This window comes from Cetorhinus maximus, chromosome 8 (assembly GCF_964194155.1).
Source record: "Cetorhinus maximus chromosome 8, sCetMax3.hap1.1, whole genome shotgun sequence".
Taxonomy (NCBI): domain Eukaryota; kingdom Metazoa; phylum Chordata; class Chondrichthyes; order Lamniformes; family Cetorhinidae; genus Cetorhinus; species Cetorhinus maximus.
Window position 1 is genome coordinate 66,541,721 of NC_135886.1, and position 23,893 is coordinate 66,565,613.

At 42.7% G+C, this 23,893-nt stretch overlaps 2 protein-coding genes across 5 annotated transcripts in view; both read right to left on the bottom strand.

Moving 5' to 3' along the window:
- The window catches only part of kif4 (kinesin family member 4), a 104,306-nt gene extending 89,962 nt beyond the window's left edge, over positions 1 to 14,344 (bottom strand). For 2 of the 3 annotated variants that reach the window (XM_078546970.1, XM_078546968.1), the window contains exons 1-4: positions 13,549 to 13,696; positions 7,994 to 8,117; positions 7,721 to 7,835; positions 4,794 to 4,984 (exon numbers count right to left, since the gene is read on the bottom strand). In XM_078546970.1, the coding sequence (XP_078403096.1) occupies positions 4,794 to 4,984; positions 7,721 to 7,835; positions 7,994 to 8,116 (429 nt within the window). In that variant the 5' untranslated portion in view covers position 8,117; positions 13,549 to 13,696. Of the gene's footprint in view, positions 1 to 4,793; positions 4,985 to 7,720; positions 7,836 to 7,993; positions 8,118 to 13,548; positions 13,697 to 14,230 lie in introns of those variants that run through there. The other variant, XM_078546969.1, reaches the window with a different exon arrangement.
- Positions 14,345 to 23,277: 8,933 nt separating this feature from the next.
- gdpd2 (glycerophosphodiester phosphodiesterase domain containing 2) overlaps positions 23,278 to 23,893 on the bottom strand; it is a 162,843-nt gene continuing 162,227 nt past the window's right edge. For both annotated transcript variants that reach the window (XM_078546236.1, XM_078546235.1), the window contains exon 17: positions 23,278 to 23,509. In XM_078546236.1, coding sequence (XP_078402362.1) covers positions 23,469 to 23,509 — 41 coding nt within the window. In that variant the 3' untranslated portion in view covers positions 23,278 to 23,468. The remainder of the gene's footprint in view (positions 23,510 to 23,893) is intronic.

Here is a 23,893-nt window from a genome sequence, read left to right on the forward strand (position 1 = left end):
CCTATGATCTTGATCACTGAAAGCCATATCTGGCCAATTCTATTTATTCCTCATTCACCATATATTCTTACTCCCTATTCCCTTCAGCAGTCACTTCTAGAGCAATAATCAAATTTTTACAACTGCTATTTTCCATTCTGGATAGTAAAGATAACTCTGTGCTGCTTCCTTCTCTCCCTCACTGCCAACCCCATACTAACGTCCACACCTCCAGCAAATATAAAGGAACAAATGGGCTTCTTTGTCAACAAGATATAGATACCATCTGTTTAGTCAATATTGCTGCTCTTGGCCCTACAAAACCATACCAGTGAACAAGTGTTTCCAGATCAAAACCCTGTATCCATGCTGAGAATTGTCCTTAACTCATACCATGTCCTCCTTTCCAATGAGTTTTTAAATTCAGTTGGCCATCTTTAATTCTATACCCTTTTACTCCTACTCAATAGTTTCATACTGAATCCTTCTGAAACTTCATCTGCACCACATACATTGCATTCCACCCACTATCCTGCACCCAATCTCAACAAAAAAAAGGCTCGTCAAGCAATCTTCCATTGTGGAATCTGTAACTGCTTTGATTTTTCTCCTCACCGAGATTCTTAGTAAGTTTCCCTACTGTAGACATAATTACTTAAGTTAGTTGTTTTACCTTTTGAAAAATGGGCATTACATTCTCCAGTCCTGATCCAATCAAAGGAACCTTGAAATTTAATTTCCAGGACCTTTATTTGCCATTTTTGCCCCATTTCATTCAGTATTATTGGATGGATCCCATTATGTTCTAGCACTCCATCCTCCTCATCTAACTTCACCAATATATTCCCATTGTTTATCTTTTAGTTTGCTTTTAATCAGCTTAAGAGTTTGCCTCCTCCTCAATATCCTTCTATTTTGTCAACATTGCAGTGAAGTATTTCTAAAGTACCGTCTCCAATTTCTGCTTAACTTCTAAACTCATTTTCCCAGGGAACCAAAAATAACTGATTTATGGAATACACCGCATATCCCTTTGCTTTCCTTCTCCTTACCTCATGGAAGTCAGCTTCCACATGTAAGCTGATGACATCCAGTTTAACATATTCATCACTTAATTTCTCCATTGCCTCTATGCTGAGAGCAAAGCCACCTTCAGTCTCTCAAACACTATACCCTCCTCATCGATTCAATTTCCATCTCCAGCCACTGCCTTAGCTAAACCAAGCTGTTTGCAACTTCAGCACCCTATTTAAAGTAAGCCGAGTTTCTAACCATAACCTCTCCAAAGAATGCCAGCTTCATCTCTATAGCCTTATGCATGTCCATTTCCACTTCGGGCCAATTTCATCAGAAACTCTCAAAGCTCATCACCTCCAATCTACCACGTTCCATAAACTTCAGTTCCTCTAGAATTAAGCTGCATGAAGTCATTTATGACCATCACCTTGCTCATGAGCCTGTCCCCATCTCCTCACCCTTTAGCTTTGTGTTTAAATGCTTTAGTAGCTTCTCTCCCTCCGTCCTCAACTTCCTCAAAATCTACACTACTGGTGAACTCTCCATCCCCAACAACATTCCTCCCTCCCTTTGCCAGGGCCATGTCTTCAGTGTTCTAAGCCCCCACATTTGAAAAGCATTCCCTACACCAGTTAGCCCCTCATTCTTTAACTCTTTTGCAAAACACATCTTTCGCCAAGTGCTTGGTCACCCTTGCTAATCTCTCCTCCTTTGACTAATTGTTTTACATTGTATCTTGGAAGTTTTTGTGTTATATACTAGGTGCAATTGCAACTTGCATTTATGATATCTGACCTTGCTACTTTTTAAGCCTACTTTTTTTTTGACTCACTGAATACTATAAAAGGGTTGTCAAGATGGCAATCCTTCAACATTATGGCCTCACCCCCTTTTTTAAGGTATAAAATGAATCAAATACATCTACACCACCCAAATTCCCCTCCTGGCACCCATTAGCTAATATTATAAACCGTTCTCTTTCTGCTGTCCCCCTCTCCTTTAAATCTGCCATCACCCCTCTCAAAGAAAAACCCATGATCTTAGTGTCCTTGCAAACTACCACTCCACCTCTAACCTCCCTTTTCAAAGTCCTTGAACATATTGCTACCTTCCAAATCTGCATCCATTTCCCAGAACTCTTTGAATCCCTCCAATCAGGTTTCCACTCCTGCCATAGTACCAAAACAGCTTTTACAAAGTCACAAATGACATCCTACATGACTGTGACAAAGATAAACTTCCCCTTCTTGAACTTCTTCACCGATCTGCAGCCTATGAAACACCAGCCTCCTCCAACAGCTCTCCACTGTCACCCAGCTGGGTGGGACAGCTCTCATGTGATTCCATTCTTATCTACCTTAAGATAGCCAGAGAATCAATTGCAATGGTTGCTATTTCTGCTTTTTCACCATTGCCTCTGGTGCCCCCCCCACCCCCACCCCAAAGATCTATCCTTGGGCCATCATAAGGTCAGAAGTGGGGGTGCTCACTGATGATTGCACAATGCTCAGCACCTTTCGCAACTCCTCAGATACTGAAGCAGTCCATGTCCAAAGGCAACAAAGCCTGGACGATATCTAGGCTTGGGCTGATAAGTAGCAAGTAACATCTGCGCCACACAAGTGGTGGGCAATGATCAGCTCCAAAAAAAGGGAGAATCTAACCATTTCCCCATGATATTCACTGGCATTACCATCACTGAATCCCCCATTATCAACATCCTGGGGATTACCATTGAACAGAAACTGAACTGAACCAGCTATGTAAATATTGTGGCTACAAGAGCAGGTCAAAGGTTGGAATTCTAGGGAAAGTGACTCACCACCTGACTCCAAAGCCAAGGCTCCTTGAAAAGCATTGTGGGGTTAAAATGAGCAGCTAGTTTCTTTTTAATCTTTTTTCTAGCCGGCACAGACATAATGGGCTGAATGGCCTCTTTCTGCACTACAACCTTTCTATGGTTCTATGGTTCAAACATGCAACCTCTAGCACATAGAAAGACAAGGGCGGCAAACGCATGGGAATGCCACGGCAGGCAAGTTCCCTCCAAGCCACACACCATCCTAACTTGGAATTATGATTGCTGTTCCTTTACTGTCACCTGGTCAAAACCCTGGAACACCCCAACATACACCACATGGACTGCAGAAGTTCAAGGTGGCAGCTCATCAACATCCTCTCAAGGGCAATCAGGGACAGGCAATAAATGTACCCCCTAGCCAGCAACATCTACACCCTGTGATCAAGCAAATCAAAAATCTTCTATTTCCTATCCACTTGCTGCTCTTTGATGGACATCATCCAAAGACACAACATCAATTTTCACAGGTACACTGATAACACCCAGATCTACCTCACCACCTTTTACGACACCTTCACTGTTGCTAATTTATCTTATTAATTATTAGACATACTGTATCAGAGAAGAAATTTCCAATTAAATGTTGGGAAGACTGCAAGTCCTGTTCTAAATTTCATTCCATAGTTGCCAAGTCAATCCTTCTCTCTGTTAAGTCTAATATCAAGCCAGTTTGTTCACAACCTTGGTGTCACATTTGATCCCAAGAGGAGCTTCTTAGCTCACATTCAAGCCATCACTAACACCGTCCATTTCCAACTCTAACATGGCCCTATATCACCTGTCAGAGCTCATTCACACCTTTGTTACTTCTGGACACAACTACTCTAATGTATTCTTGGCTGGTCTCCTACATTTTATCCTCTAAACTGGAGATCAACCAAAACTCTGCTGCCCACGTCTCAACTCGCACCAAGTTCTGTTCCCCTATCACTTATGCTCACTGGTCTACAATGGCTTCCTATCAAGTAACTTAATTTTAAAATTCTCATTGTTTTCAATTCTCTCCATGGCCTCACACCTTCCTATCTAATATCCTCCAGTCCCACATACCAAGTATCTACACTTCTCTAGTTCGGGCTTCCTGTGTCCCCACAATTTTAATTGCTTCACCATTGGTGGCCACAGGCTCCAAGCTCTGGGATACCCTTTCCACATCACTTTCCTCCTTGAGGAGGCTTCTTAAAACCTAACTCTTTGACCAAGCTTTTGGGCATTTGACCCAATTCTCCTTATGCAGCTGTGCAGTTGAGTCATATTTTGTTTTATAATGCTCTTGTGAAGCACCCTGGAATGTTTTGTGACAATTAAAAGGTGCTATATAAATACAAGTTTTTTTCCCCCCCAAAGATATGTTGTTTTTAAATTTAAGAGCCTGATGTTACATAACCTTCAATTAAAACATTTGTCAAGACTAGAGTCTCAACTATTTGCAGCAAAACTTTAAAATTTATCCCGTTGAACAGCTGCTTCAATGACTTGTCAACAGGAATTTCACAACCTTCTCCTTGCCCCATTTAGACTGCAGCACATGCCATTCAAGTTTTACCCACTTTCAATTAGTGCCCCATACCAATATATATTTGCCTCAACAGAAAGACATTCCCAACTGTCCTATTATTCATGAAAACTTGAGCTTAATTAAAGTTGCTTAGGCACTTCATGTTGACTTTTTTTGTTTGATCACAGCTACCAATCACCACAGAAATATTGGCTGATATACACGAACAAGAATGAAATTAGAGAAAGCACGGCTATGGGAATAATCAGTCACTTCATGCCGCAGAAAAGAGCTAAGTAATAAAACACTGGGGGTCAGCAGCCAGGTTTCAGCTCAGCTTAAAACTAGTGGAACAGTGAGTCTAAAAGCCAATGAAGGTATAGTTCACCAAATAAAATAGAGTATTCTTAATAGTAGAATAATATCCCCCTTCCTCACCTCTAGATAGGAAACTTTTAACGTGAACTCATTATCTGAATTTTCTTCAATCATCCTAAAGAGCATATTTATTACTCTTGGAATGACTCCAACAACAGGATCTCCCTCTTGCCTGGATGTGTAGGTGCCTCCCATAGAATAGGTCTTTCCAGAGCCAGTCTGTCCATATGCCAAAACTGTAGCATTGTACCCTAAATTAGTAGGGGAGACAGGACAGCAAGTCAGTGATATCACATTTAAAAAAGGTGTAGTCTTAAAGCATGTTTTGGTCAATACTCAATGTTCAGACAAGTCTGAACACATGAAATATGAACAGGAATAGGCTATTCAGTTGCTCTAGCCTGCTGTCAACCAATAAGATCATAGGTGATTTTATCTTGGCCTCAATTCCAATTTCCTGTCTGTTTCCAATAACCTTCAACTGTCCAAAAGTTCAAAAAGCTGTTTCTCTCAATGTTCTACAGTCAATACTAAGATAAAAGCAAAATATTGCAGATGCTGGAAATCTGAAACAAAAACAAAAATTATTGGAAAAACTCAGCAGGTCTGACAGCATCTGTGGAGAGAAAGACAGAGTTAACATTTCGAGTCCATATGATTCTTCAGAACTCTTCTTCAGACTCTTCTGAAGAGTCATACAGACTCAAAACGTTAACTCTGTCTTTCTCTCCACAGATGTTGTCAGACCTGCTGAGTTTTTCCAGCAGTTTTTGTTCTAAATTCAATGGCTGACTCTGTGGGGCAGAGAATCACAGACCTCAGAAAAGAAATTCTGCCTCATCTATCTTAAATGGGTGTCCTCTAATGCTAGTTTTAAGTTCCTCCAGGAAGGAAAACACCTTCACAGCATCTAGTCTGTCAAACCCCCTCAGAATCTATGTTTCAATAAGATTACCTCTCATTCTTCTAAATTCCAAATAGCATAAGCCCAACCTGTTCAACTAGTCATAAGAAAGCTTTTCATCCCAGGAATCAACCTAGTGAACCTTCTCTGAATTACCTCCAATCCAAGTATATCCCTCTTTAAAGAGACCAAAACTTATGCAGTACTCTAGGTGTGGTCTCATCAATATCCTGTACAGTTGTAGCAAGATTTCCTTACTTTTATACCCCAACCCCCTGCAATGAAGGCCAACATTCTATTTGCGTAATTACTTGATGTAGCTGCATGTTAACTTTGCGCTTCCGTATCAGGACATGCAGATCCCCCTGTACAGTAGCATTTTACAGTCTTTCTCCATTTAAATAATATTCTGCTCTTCTATTCTTCCTGCCAGTGGACAATTTCACATTTTTCCACATTATACTCCATCTGTCCAATTTTTGCCCACTTAACTCCTCTCTATCCCTTTGCAGACTGTCCTCAACTTGCTTTCCCATCTATCTTTGTATTTTAGCCAAATTTGCTGACAATACATTTAATGATTTCATTCAGGCCCCAACAGTAATCCGTGGCACTCCACTGATTAGCTTGCCATCCTGAAAAATGGCCTATTTATCCAGATTCCCTTTCCTGTTAGTTAGCTAATTCTCTATCCAAACTATCGTCCTGGATACCACAATCTCTTGTCTTCTGCAGTAACTTTTTTATGTGGCATCTTTATCGAATGCTTTTTGGAAATTTATCAGCTCTACATCTTATTCTATCTATATCTATTGGCTCATTTTTATCCACCCTGCTTGCTACATCCTCAAAGAACGCAAATAAATCTGTCAAACACAATTTCCCTTTCATAAAAGTACCTCCTTAATAATAGATTCTAGCATTTTCCCAATGAAAGGCGTTTAATTAACTGCCTATAGTTTCCTGTTTTCTGCCCTCCTCCTGCCGGCCTATAACCTCTGGCTTTCTGTCTCCCTCTTTTCTTGAGCAGGGGCATTTTACACCTGCGGTTTTCCAATCCATAGGACTTCTTCAGAATCGAAAGGAATTTGGGAAGAATACAAGCAAAGCATCCGCCATCTCTTCAATCACTTATTTTGGGACCGCAAGATGCAACCCATCCAGGGGAACTTGTCAGCCTTTAGCCTCATTAATTTTTCCAGTGCTTTCTCTATTGGGAAGTTCCTCCCTCCTTCCCCACCACTGATTTTCTACTCATTTGGAATGCTTTTGGCATCTACCATGAAGACTGATAGAAGATATTTGTTCAAAGTCCCTGCCACTTTCTTGTTTACCATTATTAATTCCATAGTCTCATTCACTTAAGTGACAAATAACTTCAGCTACTCTTTTCACTCTTACTGTGTTTTATATTTCTTGCTGCTTTACTCTCAACCTATTTTCTCCCTTTTTAAACCTTTGCTGGTTTCTAAAATTTTCCCAACCTTCTGGCCTAGCACTGCGCAGCATTGTATGCCTTTTCTTTAAATTTGAAACAAGCCGTAACTTCTGTTAACCACAGCTGGTTCATCATTCTCGTAGAGTCTTTCTCTCAATGGAATACATCTATGTGAAGGCAGGATGCAGGCTCATTTGCATGCTAGGTTTGCACCTCGGACAGGCAAAGAAAATGGCAGTTAGCTTAAAAGTGGTATTCAAGGCCACTGGTTAAGAGGTGACTTCGAGCAAACTGTTTGGCCACATGGCCTAATGGATAAGGTGTTGCAACTTCATTCTATCATAAGATGTTGGGGAAATGCAGTTACATGTTTAAATTGACCATGGTGGGAGAAACAAGCTGAAATAACAATAACTTCAAAATAGAACTGCCATTGTTGTTTTGCTGAAATATTATTTACTTCCTAAACCGAATTAATTGTTTATTAGAAATGCTTTTTGGTATGGAGTAAGCAATTAAACGTCTGATGGATAAAACGATCAACAAAGGAGCTATTCACTAAACCACCAGTAATGAGAAACATTTAATATGCAATGAACTGACCAACTCCCAAACTATTCTTGAAACACAGTGGGAAATAGTTACCTTTGAATATCCCCTGAATAAGGGGATCAACTGCAATATTGAACACTTCTTCTTGCTCTGCGCAGGGATCAAAGACGTAATCGTATGAAAAACACTTATCAATTCCCAAAAGTACCTGAGGAAGGAAAAAAACAAAATAATTGGCACAACATATTCCACATAAGAGCAACAGAAGGGTGGGAGTATCTTCAAGCCCCCCTTTGCCTTACGAATCTATTCAGAAAAATTCTTTAAGTGTGAGATATTAAACCACCACCTTGCTTAAATTTTTACCTGTGGCTCTCCTGGGGTAAATGTCAAGCACACCTGACATCCTTCATCAATTTCTTTTTGTACAAGAGGACGGCAACGTAGGGCTACTCGCACTGGAATAACCTTCTCGTCTTCTCTTACCATCCTGTCAACAGATAATATGCAGGCAAATTGCTAAGGGCACATTATAAATTGAAACACTAAGCACTGGATGGAGACAGTATATTAGAGTCAGTGGAAGTGACCATATACACAAGTAACATGGCTACGAGTCCAGAAATATCACAAACACACCAATTAGAAGATTTGAGTCAATAACAACTGAGGAAAGGTGTAGAAAGTTAGATACCAAACAAGTTAGGAGACAGTGCTAAAACATGACAAAACTGTTGATAATAGATAAGTGTCAAATAAGAGAGTGACGATTGTTCTTTCGTTACAAAAAGGAAGTGTGGAAATGTATCCTCTCACAATATTCATGGAGAAGAAAAGACATCTCAGAGTCAGAAGTTCAAATGTGGGAAAATAAGTATAAAAGGCTATTTAAAAATAATTCTGGGCTTAATATATGGAATAACCATAAAACTATTTTACATGGTATTATCTTGAAGTGAAGAGTGATATATATGCATGAATTAATTGGTTATATAATCTTGTCAATTAGTTATCAACATGTATTTATATAGCACCTTTAATGTAGTACAACATACCAAGGGATTTCACAGGAGCATTATCAAGTAAAATTTGACACCAACTCAAATCAAGAAGTACTAGGGCAGATGCCCAAAAACTTGATCAAAGAGGTAGATTTTAAGGAGAGTCTGAGGAAGAAAGAGGTAGAGGGGTTTAGAAAAGGCATTCTAGTTTTAGGTCTTGACAGCTGAAGACACAGCTGTCGATGGTGGTGTGCTTAATGGTCTCAAGAGGCCAGAATTGGAGGAGTGCAGATACGAGTGCTGTGGGGCTGAAGGAGATTTCAGAGATGGGAAAGACATAGAGGGTTTTGAAAAACAAGTTTTTTTTTAAAAGTGGTATTGCTTAAGAGCCAACATAGGTCAGCTAGTGCAGTGATGAGTGGAATGCAACTTGGTGCAAGTTAGGACACAAGCAGAGATTTGGATAACCTCAAATTTATGGAGAATAGCATTTGGGAGGTTGACCCGAAGTGCTTGGAATAGTCAATTCATTGTAACAAAGAGGTAGATGAGGTGTTCATTGAAAAAGTACACTGTTGATTCATTTGAACCCCAAGCTGATAAGTCACGATATAGCTTTAAAAAAGAGGCTCCAAGTCATAAGAGTCCAGGATAAAATGCCTGGCTTTTAAACATTTTTTCAAATATATTATGTCTTCTGGTTTCCAGAAGTTCAAAGTAAACACTGTTTTGACACAGATACTGGAGCTAATGCAAAATGTATTTTGCAGATCTCACCATGTGCTGGGGAATGATGCATTAGTTTGGTGCATGGACTATAGTGCAATAGTGAGTGACATAGCACCCTGGATACACATAATATAGTTACTTATTCTTTTCAAATAACATAACAATACAGGGCTAGGATAGAATGGTTACAGCACAAATGGGGGCCATACAGCCTGTCGTGTCTCTGCCAGCTCTCTGCAATAGCAATTCACCTAGTGCCACTACCTGGCCTTTTCCATGTAGCCCTGCGAATGTTTCCTCTTCAGATAATGCTCTGTCTTTTTTGAAAGCCACCACACACTCAGGCAGTGCATTCTGGATCCTAACTACTTGCTGCGTAAAGAAGTTCTTCCTCATGTCACTGTTGCTTCTTTGGCTTAAATTGATGCTCTCTGGTTCTTGATACTTACTTCAATGGAAACAATTCCTCTCCATCTGTTCTTTCCAAGTCCTTCATGATTTTGAGTACCTCTAACTTCTCTTCTAAAAAGGACAACAGCTCCAACTTCTGCAATCTATTTACATAACTGAAGTTCTTGAACTGGAACAATTGTCATGAATCTTTCTGCACCATCTCTAATGCCTTCACATACATTCTAAAAAAAACCTGGTGCCTGGAACTGGACACAATACTCCAGTTGAGACTGAACTATTTTATATGGGTTTACCATAACATTTATGCCCCTCTCTAAAGCCTCTATCACCTGCAAGATAGAAGCCAAGATTGTTATGGAATACTCTTTGCAAGAAGCTTTGACACTACCAAGAACAAAACATTTTTTGATTGACACTAATTTTTTTTGAAGTTGCAACAAAAGCACTCTCCTGGCTGCAAAATTTTGAATGTCTAAATATCATAATCCTATATGTCAATTTGGAGGAGTGACACTACCAGGGTGTCTCATTATTTGGCAAGATAAGACAATGTGCAGTGCTGGCTTTCCCCCTCTCCAAAAAGTTTTAAATTGCATGTAATGTTTAAAAAGAAAAATAACTATTTGCATCGCACCATTTTACTTTTAGAAATCCTAAACGTTTTGCAACTAACATTTTTATCCCAAATGTGGTAGAGATAGAGATTGTTCCAATTTGACACTTGCGATGTTTAAAATGGATACGTTTTCACCCGTATTAAAGTTTATTCATTTTATTGCTCTTTTTCCCTTGCCCCCAAGTTTTCGTGGGTCTCAGGCAAATTCCTTACACTACAAAGATTAATTTTGCATTAATTACACCAGGATTAAAATAGCCACCCAGAATAATCAAGACAGAATTTGAGAGCACAGGTTGATCTATGACAGACTGCATAATTTGTTAGAGCGCTTGCGTTTGGCAAAGTTTTTGAAGTGATTGGGCAGATAAAAGTTGAGGTAGTATAAATGCACTTCCAGAAGTCATTCAATAAGATGTCGCAAAAGAGGCTTGTTGGAAAAAAATCTGTGTAGGATACAAGGGAAATTTAGTGGCTTTGATTTCATTGCAACAATACCAACTTTCTATCTAAGACTTAGACTAAATGAATATTACCCAGTTTAGAAAATTTTAGGAACAGCATACCCCAGCAATCAATGCAGTTCTTAAGCATTTCTGTAGTGTTGAAGATGTTGTCTTTTGGATGAGATATGAAAAAAACCCACCTCACCTCTTAGGTGAGGGGCAAAGGTCTCATGGCATTATTTTGAAGAGCAGAATTCTCTGCCCTGCCAATATTTATCATGCAACCAACACCGAAAAACTGGTTATCTGGTTATCACAATCCCACTGTGATGCCTGTTGTCAGCTAATTAACTGGCATCTTTCTCACATTTTAACAGTACTGTACTTCAAAAGTTGGTTGCAAAGGGTTAATGCAAATAGCCAGTCTACATCAGTGATGTAAGATCACATGTCAGAACATGCAGAGAGATAGTTCTATGTGAAACCTCGTGCTAAGCCTTATCCTGTACATAGTTAGTATAATGTTTAATAAAAGTTAGACACTACCAACAGCCTTGCCTCCATCAGTCTCTACCGATCCTAACCAAGGACAAGCTCAGCTAAGGTGATAACAGATGCAGTTCTGGTTACCATATTACAAAAGGATATAGACACAGGAGAGTGTATAGAGAAGATTTACAGGGATGATACTAGGAATGCAGGGGAATACATGTCAGGCAAAGATTGACAGCCTCTGTCTCTTCTCGCGAAAAAGACCAACCTATTAGATGTATTCAAAATTCTGAAAGTTTTTAAATAGCGTGGATACAGAGAGAATGTTCCCTCTTGAGGGAAAAAGCTTAACTCAAGGCCATCAATATAAGAAACAGCAAGTCCTTGCATTAAGTTGTCTCATTTTAAATTGCTTTGATTTAATATTCTGCTCTAATGGGGTAGTATTGACACTGAACATTGTGGATTCATTAATGTTGTTTCCCACCCGATGTGACATAGGCTCATGCGTGACCCAGTCTGCACCATTTTGGAGCAGCCCCTCCTACTGGCCACATCCATTTCCCAAATTCCACTGTGAGCAAAGAGGTGAGTGGCAGGAAGCAACCTATGGAGTGGGAGCAGCTTTGAGTGCATGCTTGCAGAGGCAAGCTGGAGAAACAGACAGTACAAGTAGAAACTGAAGGGCCAGCCAGCACAATCAGTGGTGAGGTGGAGGGTCAGGGATCAGGGCAGGCAAGGAGTGGAAGAAGCAGCGAGTGGAAGAGATGACAAGCAGATGGTAAGATGAAAGAGTTAGCATACTTTATTTTAAAAAAGTGTTTTTCATTTACAAATACAATAATTTAGCAATGTACAGTATTTAAATTTACAGGTTTAACATTTTGTTTTTTATGGCAGGAAACATCTTACGGAACAGCTTTTTCACTGGCCATAATGGGAAATTCTAATTCACTTAACATTGTATTGCACTTTTCAGGAACTACAGCATTAGTGAGGAATTATAGTAGTCACCAAGAAATCCAACAGGGAATTCATAAGAAACTTCTTTACCTAAAGAATGGTGAGAATGAAAAATTCACAACTAGAGGGAGTGGTTGAAGTAAATAGCACAGGTGCATTTAAGGGGAAGCTAGAAAAGGAAGAGGGAAAAAGATATAGGTTTGATAGATTAAGACAAGGAAAGATGGGAGAGAACTCAAGTGGAACATAAACACCAATATGAACAAGTTGAGCCAAATAGTCTGCTTCTGTGCTAAGTCCATGCAAATTGAAATTAGTACCTGACAAATTTAGGATCAATGCCAGAAAGTTAAAAAAAAATGGCTAACATATAAAATAGAATGCCAGGAATAGTTTAGGCAAAAAGCCTAGAATGAACTATGAATGCTGGATATTGCAATAAATGGACTATCATGTTTCAAGATGGAGGAATTAAAATGTGGACAGCCTAAGATCAGCATAACACAGCACAACAGCAGTTATGTGCTTGTGGCTTCCATGGGAAAATTGCAAGCCCCAACCAACAATCCGAAGGACATCCCAAAGCTCTTTACATCCACTGAAGCAGTCACTGTCAAACTCCCACAACCAGTATAAAAATAAGAGGTCTTTCATCTAAGACAGATGAAAAGGCATGTCTTCTTTCAGAGAGTCATCAATCTTTGGAATTCTCTTCCACAGAGAGCAGTGGAGGTTGGGTCATGGAATGTATTCAAGGCCGAGTTAGACAGGGGATTGTCTCCCTTTTTTAGGACGTAGTCAGGAAGGTAGCGTTAAGGCCACAATCAGATCAGCTAGGATCTTATTGAAAGGCAAAGTAGGCTCAATGGGCCAAATTACCTACTCATTCCTATTTCTTATGTTCGTACAATCCGTATTAATCAACAATAAAATTTGACCAAGTCACCGTACATCAGTGAGGAATCGCCACCGCCCTAACCTCTCCCCATAACAGCAGCAGGATCATGAGCCCAAATCTACTGGATTGAATGTAATCGAGCCATTCCCTTCTCGAATATAAACACTGAGCAGACAGCTTTCCACTAGCGTTTGCCCCAGGTATAATACTACCGGCAGCACATTAAGTGGTGGAATGAAAAGATTCAGTTGGGGCCTTGTACTCCGCCAGGACCTACAGCCTGGGCCGATACATACCCCACAGAGATGGCTGCTCCCCATGCCAACCCTTTTCTTCCCATTAATGCGGGTACAAACTCCCACCTTCAAGTTACTCCCGTTGTCTCAGACGCTTAACCTCAGAAATAACCGCCTTAACAAGCAAGTTCTGCGCTTAGTCTCCAAGTCCCTAGATTCCGCCCCGGTCCATTCACTCCAACCGCCCGCCAAGCCAAACGCACATTCAAATACTGCCTCAAACCGGGCTCAGCCAATCACAGGCCGCGCCCTCACTGACATCACGTCGCATTTTGATCATGTGACGAAGCGCAAAGCGGGATGGGATGGGCTTTGGTTGCTAGGGAAACGAGCTGTGTTTAATGCAAGCCGCAAAGGAAGGTGCCTGGGACCCACAGGAGCTAAATGAACAGCTGCAGCCAGAGAACCAAGTTAACGGGGAAGCAGATACGAAAAGTCTCGAACAAAAAAATGCTTGAAACGGTCAGCAATTCTAAGGAAGCGGCATAACTGAATACTAATTTGGGACTTCCCTTCTTCATTATGTCTGCGTTTGCTGCCAACGCCGTGCATGCGCAGTTGAATGCGCGGCAACCATCTTTATAGGGTGGAATGCGCAACAGGGCGCATGCGCGGTGTTCGCTGACCCTGGAATTGCAATTTTACAGTGCAGGCAGTTGAATCTCTCCGGGGTCCCACAGTTTTCTTTATTCCATTTAATTTCCTTAACACTTTTCTTGTATTTTTCCCCATTCTTTTGTGAAGGTACCTTTCTTCCAGTAAACCATCTTGTCATAGCCGCACAGTGATGCAGAAGGGATGGTGTCCCAGTAGGAAAAAACAGTTCGGACCAGTACTGTTATTTCCCGGTATTCACTGGTGTTCCATTTTAAGGTACACAAGACCAGTTCGGACCAGTGTGTAATTAAGCTTGTATTCCATCATCTGCCTGTTGGTGCTGAAATGTGCTGTGCTGGGAGTAACAAGCCCCGGATCTGCAAGCACAATTGTGGCCGTCACTGGCTGGATCAGAAGCCTTCCCTCTCTCCCAATCCGATCCCTGGAATCAGAAGCCGCCCCTGCAGGGGGCGCTGTGCAGTGACTGCCCGCCCACCGCAGCGTTCACAAACTGGGTGAACGGCTCCCACTGGACATCTTGCATTGGCAGGAGATGCAGTGTTTCATTATTGGGTTCTGAGCAAAGCTGGCAGGCCCAGCATTTATTGCTGCCCGTCGCTAATTGTCCTTGAGAAGGTGGTGATGGGATGCTTTCTTGAACAACTGTAGCCAGGGTGGTGAATGCTACCTGATCCAATGTGTCCCTTGCATTTGTTACTTTTTTCACTGAAGCCGGCCGGAGGTAACGTTTTTGCCCCTGTTTCTCTGTTTGTAAACAATGTACCTCAAAAACCAATGTATAGATTTCAACAAAACTTGGTACAGGGAAAGGATATGGCTCAAGGAAAAACCGATTAGGTTTTGGCAAAGATGCACGCTGGGATCCTGAAATTTTTTAAAAGATCTGTTAACATTGGGAGAGTGAGTGAATTAATTTGTGGGTTGTTTTATTTAGAATGTTATTGATTGTTTTAGAATGTTGTGGATTGTCTCGGCTGCTTTGGTGAATTTGGCACAGCTGTTAAAATATGAGCAGAATTTTCAGATCAGGTTGTTGGGTGTGGATTGGCCTGAAGCCTCCTCAGTGAAATGGTAGCTCTTAATAAAAATACTGCTTTTATCAGCTTTGTAGTCATTGGGCATCAACCAAGCAAGGAAAGAGGGCACTCAATCTAGCACATTGAGTTAACACAGCATGGTGGAGTGCCCTCTTCACTTGTCTGTTTTTGTTTTAGGCAGGTAAACGGTTTGGGCATAGCCCTTCATCAGAAGTGGCTGTTCAATAGCCTTTATGTCTTTTATTTGTTTAACTTCTTTTATTATGCCTCATTTTGGCAGAGGAACTAATGTTTACAGCATATTTATTAGAGGAATTAGAGGAGTGCAGATATCTCGGAAGGTTGTGGGGCTCCTAGTGACAACGAATATTTATTCCTCAATCAACAGCTGTTATCACATTCACAGAACATGCTGTAAAAACTCTCCATCTGTGGAGAGAGAAACAGTGTCAACGTTTCAAGTCAGTATGACTCTTCAGAGCTCTGAAGAAGGGTTATATGGACTCGAAATGTTAACTCTGTTTCTCTCTCCACAGTTGCTGCCAGACCAGCTGAGTTTTTACAGCATTTTCTGTTTTTGTTTCAGATTTCCAGCATCTGCAGTATTTTGCTTTTATCTGTTATCACATTGCTTTTTGTGGGACCATGCCATATGCAAATTAGTTGCCACCATTCCTACAGTACAGTAGTGACTACATTTCAACAGTACTTCATTATCCGTGAAGTCCTTTTGGCCATCTCTAGGCCATATAAGGTGCTGTATAAGTGAAAGCTCTTTCTTTCAGTGTCATCCAGGAATAAACCACAGGAATAACAGCAAGGACAACACTGCCAGTTGGCTGCAGGTCCATGCTCCAAATGACAGAGCTCCATAGCTCACTAGATTTGACAACAATCCTGGATTGGCCAGGTGTCTTCCATTAGAAAGATCACTGTCCTGAAATGTTAATTGCTTTTCTCTGCACAGATGCTGCCAGAGTGTTTCAAGCATTTTTTTTAATTTCAGATTTCCAGCATCCACAGTATTTTGCTTTTGTTCTATATAAATTCAAGTTGTTGTTTCATTTCTTTGAACAATTTTATTTATTAGTTATAACCATATTGGAGATGGGAAAAAAGACTGTTTGAGTGACAGAATAGAAGATTCTTCTCATTTTCCAATTGTTGTGGGAAGGTGTTGTGCCATGAGGATGGACATGTTGGGTGGCCAATGGCAGAGAGTGGGGTTAGGGCAGTTGAAGGCAGGAGACCATGTGATGAAATCTTTAGCAGTACATTCAACCAGAGTCAGCAACCCTAATCCTCACTGACCTATAACAATTTGAGGATGCTCTTCTCTAATATACTCTATGTCAATGCCCGATAATATGATGCTTGGTTGTCTCTACATTATGCTTTCTTTTATCTTTATCTTTAATATCTTTAACCATAAAATACAAGAGCAATTAAAATAGCAAATGTTGGAAATACACAGCAGCATATGTGGAGTGAGAACCTGAAACGTTGGGTGGAATCTTACCACTTTAGTCTCTAACGCAACAACAGGGTCATTTCTGGGTCGAGAACCTGAATCCCTAATTAGCGGGCCTTCCAATTGCTGTTTCCAGGAACCGTCCAAATTAGACTCCACCATCAAGTTTGCCATCCAATTAGGAAGAATGGGCAGGATGAAGTGCAGAAGCATGAATGAAAGTATTTAAAAGGACATTGGCAGCACTCACGGTGAAAGCACTGTGTGGCCTGGTTTGCTCAGTAATAGGCATGAAAGTGATGAGGAATGGATGGGACACATGGAAGGGCTGTTCCCTGCTTCCTGGATATTTCCCTGCAGGTGATATTGAAAGCAGGGAGGGCACAGAGAGAGATTATTTTTCCAGAGGATGCAGAAGGCGGCATGGCCAGAGGTCACTGAGGAGGTGAGCAGCTGCAGTGTGGTGCAGAGGTCATGGATCGGTGCCAGAAATGATTCAATGACCACTTGAGTTCCAGCAAGGTGAGTGCTCTGTAGCTGTCGGCTGGTAGCCATCATCTCTCACTTTCTTAGTAGTCTTCAGCACAAATGTCCTCTGAGGCACACAATTTGCAGCCACACAAGAATGTCTCCCCAGGCTCCTCCTTAACTCTCCATCTCCACAGACAGCATAAATACTTATTTCAACGTACTGACCTTCTCACATCTTGTAGCTCCTTCCTAAGCAAACACTTCACTCCTCACTTTCTGCCTTTTTTCATTGCAAAAGAGATCTCATGACACCTGGGAGAAGTGGGGATGGCTGAAGGCAATGTGAAGCCCTGGAAATAAGTAGTGTGGCTGCAGTGCAGGCTGTTACCAGTGGAGAGATGGGTGGCACAGAGACTGGGTGTACATCACAACACCACATGGCCACTGACTTGGCACTCATGTTGAATTGTTGCAACCAATATATTCAATCTCATGGTCAGCACTATGATAGGATTCGTACCAATTTCACCTGTGCGCAGCACTAACACATGTCTTTCATCTCCCATTGGTGCATTGCCAAAGAAATGAGGGAGGAGGCAGTGCAGTCCTCAGAGGAGGAACATTCAATGTAGGGAATGAACGATTCATGGCAGTTTCGTGGAAACTTTGCAGATACTTGTATTATCCTCCTTCAGTGGTTGCATACCAGCTGCAAATTGAAGGAGTGGATCCCTTCCAATTCACAAAGACACCTAGTTGTTCCTTTGGAGTCTTGATCACCACATGGGTGCTCATGCCCTGGACCTGTGGAAATCCTACCAGGGAGCCAAACCCAACAGCCCACAGCCTTGACGCCGTTTCAAATTGAATTTACTGTGCTGCCTTTGCAAACAAGGCATTTGTCACCTGGCTGGTGGACTTGTGGGCTGCAGATTGAGAGACTCTGCAGATCTCAGCAGCTGAGACCTGGAATAAGATGGACACAAAAAAATTGTTTAAAGACTAAGGTCACCTTGACCACTCTAGGCAATAGGTTGCCACTTAGTCTTACTGGCCTTAGATCTTCCTCCAAGAGGATGCACGGATCTGCAATAACCTAACAAAACAGCCACAGCCCATGGATGCACTGTTGCTCTGAAAGATCCAGGAAATTGACCCTTGGCCCTATAGATCCTGTGCTGAGGGTGGCACCTTCTTCTAGGTGCTGCCCTGCAGCCATACTCTCTTCATCAAGCTTCATGTGCCTGTGTAGAGTGCTGCAGATCCTGCTCCTCTTGCAGTTGCTGCCTCTGCCATTGTAGTTGCTGAGCAGAAGGATGCTGCGATTCCTCCTCAGTGACTCAACCTACTTTGGAATATGTGAACCCAAAGTCCCTAAGTAAGCTCACAGGCAAAAAGATCAAGAGCCCATTAGAGGTCGCCAAGTTATTTCAAAGAAATGGTATCACATAGAATTACTGAGATTAGCCTCAAAGATTTGTTCCTGTCAGCGCAAGCCTTTGACTGTGGCTGACATCAGGCTTGCCAGTCTTTCCCTTTTATAGATAATATGTCTGTTTCTGGCCTCAATTTCCTGCTGTGCACTCATCTTCTTTAACCTGCCAAATTGCTGACACAATGTGTGACCTGTGCACAGTTCGAAAAATACTTTGCCAGTGTGAAATGGCTTTTAATTACCATTTTGATTACTTCAATTGACTTATTGCCTAACAATGAGAGTTCCCCACTTCACTCCCAGCTTGCCTTAGGGAGATAAAAACATCCTCCAAATAAAAGGTGTGGCTATGGGTACCCGCATGGGCCCCAGCTATGCCTGTCTCTTTATGGGGTATGTGGAACATTCCTTGTTCCAGTCCTACTCCGGCCCCCTCCCACAACTCTTTCTCCGGTACATCGATGATTACTTCAGTGCGACTTCATACTCTCGTCTGGACTTGGAAAAATTTATTAATTTTGCTTCCAATCTCCACCCCTCCATCATTTTCCACATGGTCCATCTCTGACACTTCCCTTCCCTTCCTTGACCTCTCTCTCAATTTCTGATGATAGACTGTCCACCAATATCCATTACAAGCCTACCGACTCCCACAGCTACCTCGACTACAGCTCCTCACACCCCGCCTCCTGTAAGGACTCCATCCCATTCTCTCAGTTCCTTCGTCTCCGTCGCATCTGTTCTGATGACGTTACCTTCAAAAACAGTTCCTCTGACATGTCCTCCTTCTTCCTTAACTGAGGTTTTCCACCCACGGTCGTTGACAGGGCCCTCAACCGTGTCCGGCCCATCTCCCGCGCATCCGCCCTCACGCCTTCTCCTCCCTCCCAGAAACATGATAGGGTCCCCCTTGTCCTCACTTATCACCCCACCAGCCTCCGCATTCAAAGGATCATCCTCTGCCAACTCCAGCATGATGCCACCACCAAACACATGTTCCCTTCACCCCCCCCGGCGGCATTCCGTAGGAATCGTTCCCTCCGGGACACCCTGGTCCACTCCTCCATCACCCCCTACTCCTCAACCCCCACCTATGGCACCTCCCCATGCCCACGCAGAAGATGCAACACCTGCCCCTTCACTTCCTCTCTCCTCACCGTCCAAGGGCCCAAACACTCCTCTCAAGTGAAGCAGCATTTCACTTGCATTTCCCCTAACTTAGTCTACTGCATTCGTTGCTCCCAGTGCGGTCTCCTCTACATTGGAGAGACCAAACGCAAACTGGGTGACCGCTTTGCAGAACACCTGCGGTCTGTCCGCAAGAAAGACCCAAACCTCCCTGTCGCTTGCCATTTTAACACTCCACCCTGCTCTCTTGCCCACATGTCTGTCCTTGGCTTGCTGCATTGTTCCAGTGAAGCCCAACGCAAACTGGAGGAACAGAACCTCATCTTCCGACTAGGCACTTTACAGCCTTCCGGGCTGAATATTGAATTCAACAACTTTAGATCTTAAACTCCCTCCCCCCATCCCCACCCCATTTCTTCCCCCTCCCTTTTGTTTTTTTCAATAATTTATATAGATTTTTCTTTTCCCATCTATTTCCATTATTTTAAAATCTACAACTAATACCTTGTCAGTCTTTCCACCCCATCCCCACTAGAGCTGTACCTTGAGTGTCCTGCCATCCATTCTTAATTAGCACATTTTCTTAGATAATATCACCACCTTCAACACCTCTTTGATCCTTTTGTCTGTGACATCTTTTGATTATCTGCTCCTATCACTGCTTGCTTGTCCCTACAACTACCCCACCCTCAACTTCTCTCCCCTCCCCCCTGCCCCCCACCTTAAACCAGCTTATATTTCACCCCTCTCCTAACTATTCTCAGTTCTGTTGAAGGGTTGTGAGGACTCGAAACGTCGACTCTTTTCTTCTCCGCCGATGCTGCCAGACCTGCTGAGTTTTTCCAGGTAATTCTGTTTTTGTTTTGCCTTAGGGAGAGATGGAAGGTGCAAAGAACACGTGGGGATACTGACCCAAGGTCAATTTTTGTAATTGCCTGACCCTCCCTCCCTGAAACCCGCCTCCATCGGCCTGGGAAAATTCTACCCATTAACTCTGTTTCTCTCTCCTGTTCAGTCATAAAATACTATAGGCTAATATCCAGTATGGGAATTCCTGTGTTGGAGCAACCTTTTCTAGAGAGTGGTGGAAATTGCAGACCCAACACTTGATTTGTTTTGCCTGTTTAAGCTAAATGGTTCTGAAGAAGAGTCATGTGGACTGGAAACGTTAAATCTGTTTCTCTCTCCACAGATGCAGCCAGATCTGCTGAGTTTTTTCCAGTATTTTCTGCTTTTATTTCATATTTCTTGCATCCGCAATATTTTGCTTTTAACACTGAAGACTGTATCATCTCAGGTGATTGTACTGCTGGAGCGCAGCGTTGTCTTAATTCTCTCACTCTTGATCTTGCAGGAGAAAAGAGCATACACCACAAGAGAGCGGGTGTCCCCCCCCCACCCCCGAAACCCCGACATCTACAGGCTGAGGACAATCGCCATGAGCATCTCAGCTGCATGCACATACAAAAGCCTCCGCTTCATCCCTAGCCACAGCTGGTGCATCCCATAGGAGCAGCTGCAATCAAAGGCCACTGTAGCATCTGTTGCACTCTCCAAGTCACTTAAGTTGTCATATTTTGAGATTGTATTAACTCTTGAGTACTTAACACAATGGACATTTTGTTGCTTGCACTCAGAGTTCTATGATTTCATTCTTAGATGACAATATGGCCAAAAAAGGAAGAACTGAGAGAATGACACAAAGGCTGGTGTTCAGTGACAGTGTGGCTGGTGCAGACTTACATTTCATCCAAGGTTGGGCACAATGAAAGTATTCATAGGGCTGAATTTTACACTGATTGGGCGGGCACTGCCCAACCTAATCGGGTGTGAAATCACACAAGATGAAATCGGGCGAGCATCCTGATGTCATCCTGCACTTGTGTGATATTTCAGTTAGCGGGTGCGTGCAAAAATTGGAAGCGCGCCCGCCGACAATTAAGAGGGCAATTAAGCCCATTAAAAGCGCAATTATCTGTCATTTTAGGTAGCCCATCCAATCTTATGGTTGGTGGATGGGCAAATCGGCCAGGCGGCCTTTACATTTTTCATGAAATCTCACCCAAGGGCAGGATGAGGTTTCCGTTAGTAAATAAAATGAAAAATCTGTGGGCAGCATTTTTATAATCTATATGTTCAGGTACCTGATTGTGATGCTTGGACATTTTTTTCATGATTTTAAAAACTTTATTTCCTGGGTTTCGGGTCTTCAGCTCCCTGAGGCAGCTCTCTGCCTTCAGGGAGCTTTCTGTCGGTGCTCGCCTGCACCCGCGTTGAAGTCATCGACTGCCCTCCTCCCGCCCCCACCCCAGCAGTGCTGAGCTTTTCAGTGTGTGCTTCATTAACTGGCCAGCCAACATGAAATTGCAGTCAGGGGCCGATCGCGGTCGGTGGTCCGTTTCCTGACTGCTCCCAAGCCCGCTGATCGAGCCCACCCACCAAGCTGAAAACTCAGGCCATAGCTGTGTGCATTATGGATTCACTCTTTCCCTCAGGTGACTTCCAGAGCCAACTGTCCTACAGGCAAGTAGAGATCAGGTGAAACGTGCCTGAATCAGAGTGGCCTTCATGTCCCTGCATCCCAATCAATTCTTTGTCTCATGAGGTGGCCCAGGCAAATTCTCTGCAAAGCATAACCAATGTTCTCCTCTCTACCTTCAGCCTCCTCCTCTTCAGCCTTTTCCCGCTCCGAGGAACTGTGTCATTCCAGCACTTGTCCCTCTTCAAGGTCCACATCTCTCTGAAGGACTATGTTATGTAAAGTGTGGCAGACCATCACAATGTGCAAGACCCTGAATGGAACTACATCTTTAAATGTCCGATGGCCTACTTCACTGGCAAGGCTGGCATTTATTGTCCTTCCCTAGTTGCCCTGAGAAGGAGTGTTGTGCCATCTTCTTGAACCACTGCAGTCTATGTGGTTCTTGTTATTTACAGCATAACACAGTGCAGAAAAGGCCCTTTGGCCCATTGAGTCTGCACCGACACGTGAGAAACACCTGACCTACCTCCCAAACCCCATTTACCAGCACCTGGCCAATACCTTGAATGTTATGATGTGCCAAGTGCTCATCCAGGTAGTTTTTAAAGGTTGTGAGGCAACCCACCTCCACCACCCTACCAGGCACTGCATTCCAGACCGTCACCACCCTCTGGGCAAAAGTGTTTTTCCCCACATCCCCCCTAAACCTCCTGCCCCTCACCCTTATTCTTTTTAACAGTTTGATACAACTGAGTGGGTTGCTACTTCAGAAGGCAGATAAGAGCCAACCTCGAAGATTCAGCCACTGAATGGTTAGGGAATACTACTGGCGGAGGGGGGGTGGGGTGGGAGTGGGGAGGGCAGGTGGGGTGGGAGTGGGGAGGGCGGGTGGGGGTGGGGAGGGCAGGTGGGGTGGGGGTGGGGAGGGCAGGTGGGGTGGCTATAATATGGACACGTGATGCAGGGAGGTGCGCAGATAGTGCTATCAGGAAGGAAGGGTCAAGCAGCATTGGAGTGTACTGTCAGGGAGGGAAGTTGGTTCTGCTGGATTGGGGTGTACTTGTAATTGGGAAATGGGACTGAATATCCGAGGGATCTTCTGTCAGGTAGAGGAGGACGACCTAGATTTTAGGATTAAAAACAATGACACATATTTTGTTATGTAAACCCCACACTGAGATGAAGGGCAGATACATTTCATTTATTTTTAAATAAAGGTTTCAAAAAACGTAGGTACAATATTGACCTTGAACTTCAACTCTTAGAGGCCATTACCCAGACCCTATGATGTCATGCAGTCAATGAGTTACAGCAGTATGGAGAAATGCTGCCTCCAAAGCTTAATCACAGAATAATGTCCTCAGAATTTTCTTCCACCCTAACCTCTGAAACAGAGAAACAATATAGAATTCATGAAACGGTAAAAAGTTTTTTTTTGACAGAAACCAAACACAGCAGCTTAATTCTTGCTTTGCAGTAAGTTCTAGCTCACCCATTACATGATGCTGTATGAGCAATCTGACAGTATAGTGGTGGGCCCAAGAATGATAGCAGAGGAAAGATTGTTTGTTGCCACAAAGAAGCTGAACCAATGCCAGATGACCGATGAATTAAAGACAATTGAGAACTAATTGAAGGCATAATCTAGATGCTATAACCAGTCCATTACACATTGACAGAAATAGCTCACTGCAGAGGATGATTTAACAAGTAGCTCTTTGTGTTGACCCCAATGCAGAGCAAAGTAATACAACATGCAGAACACCACT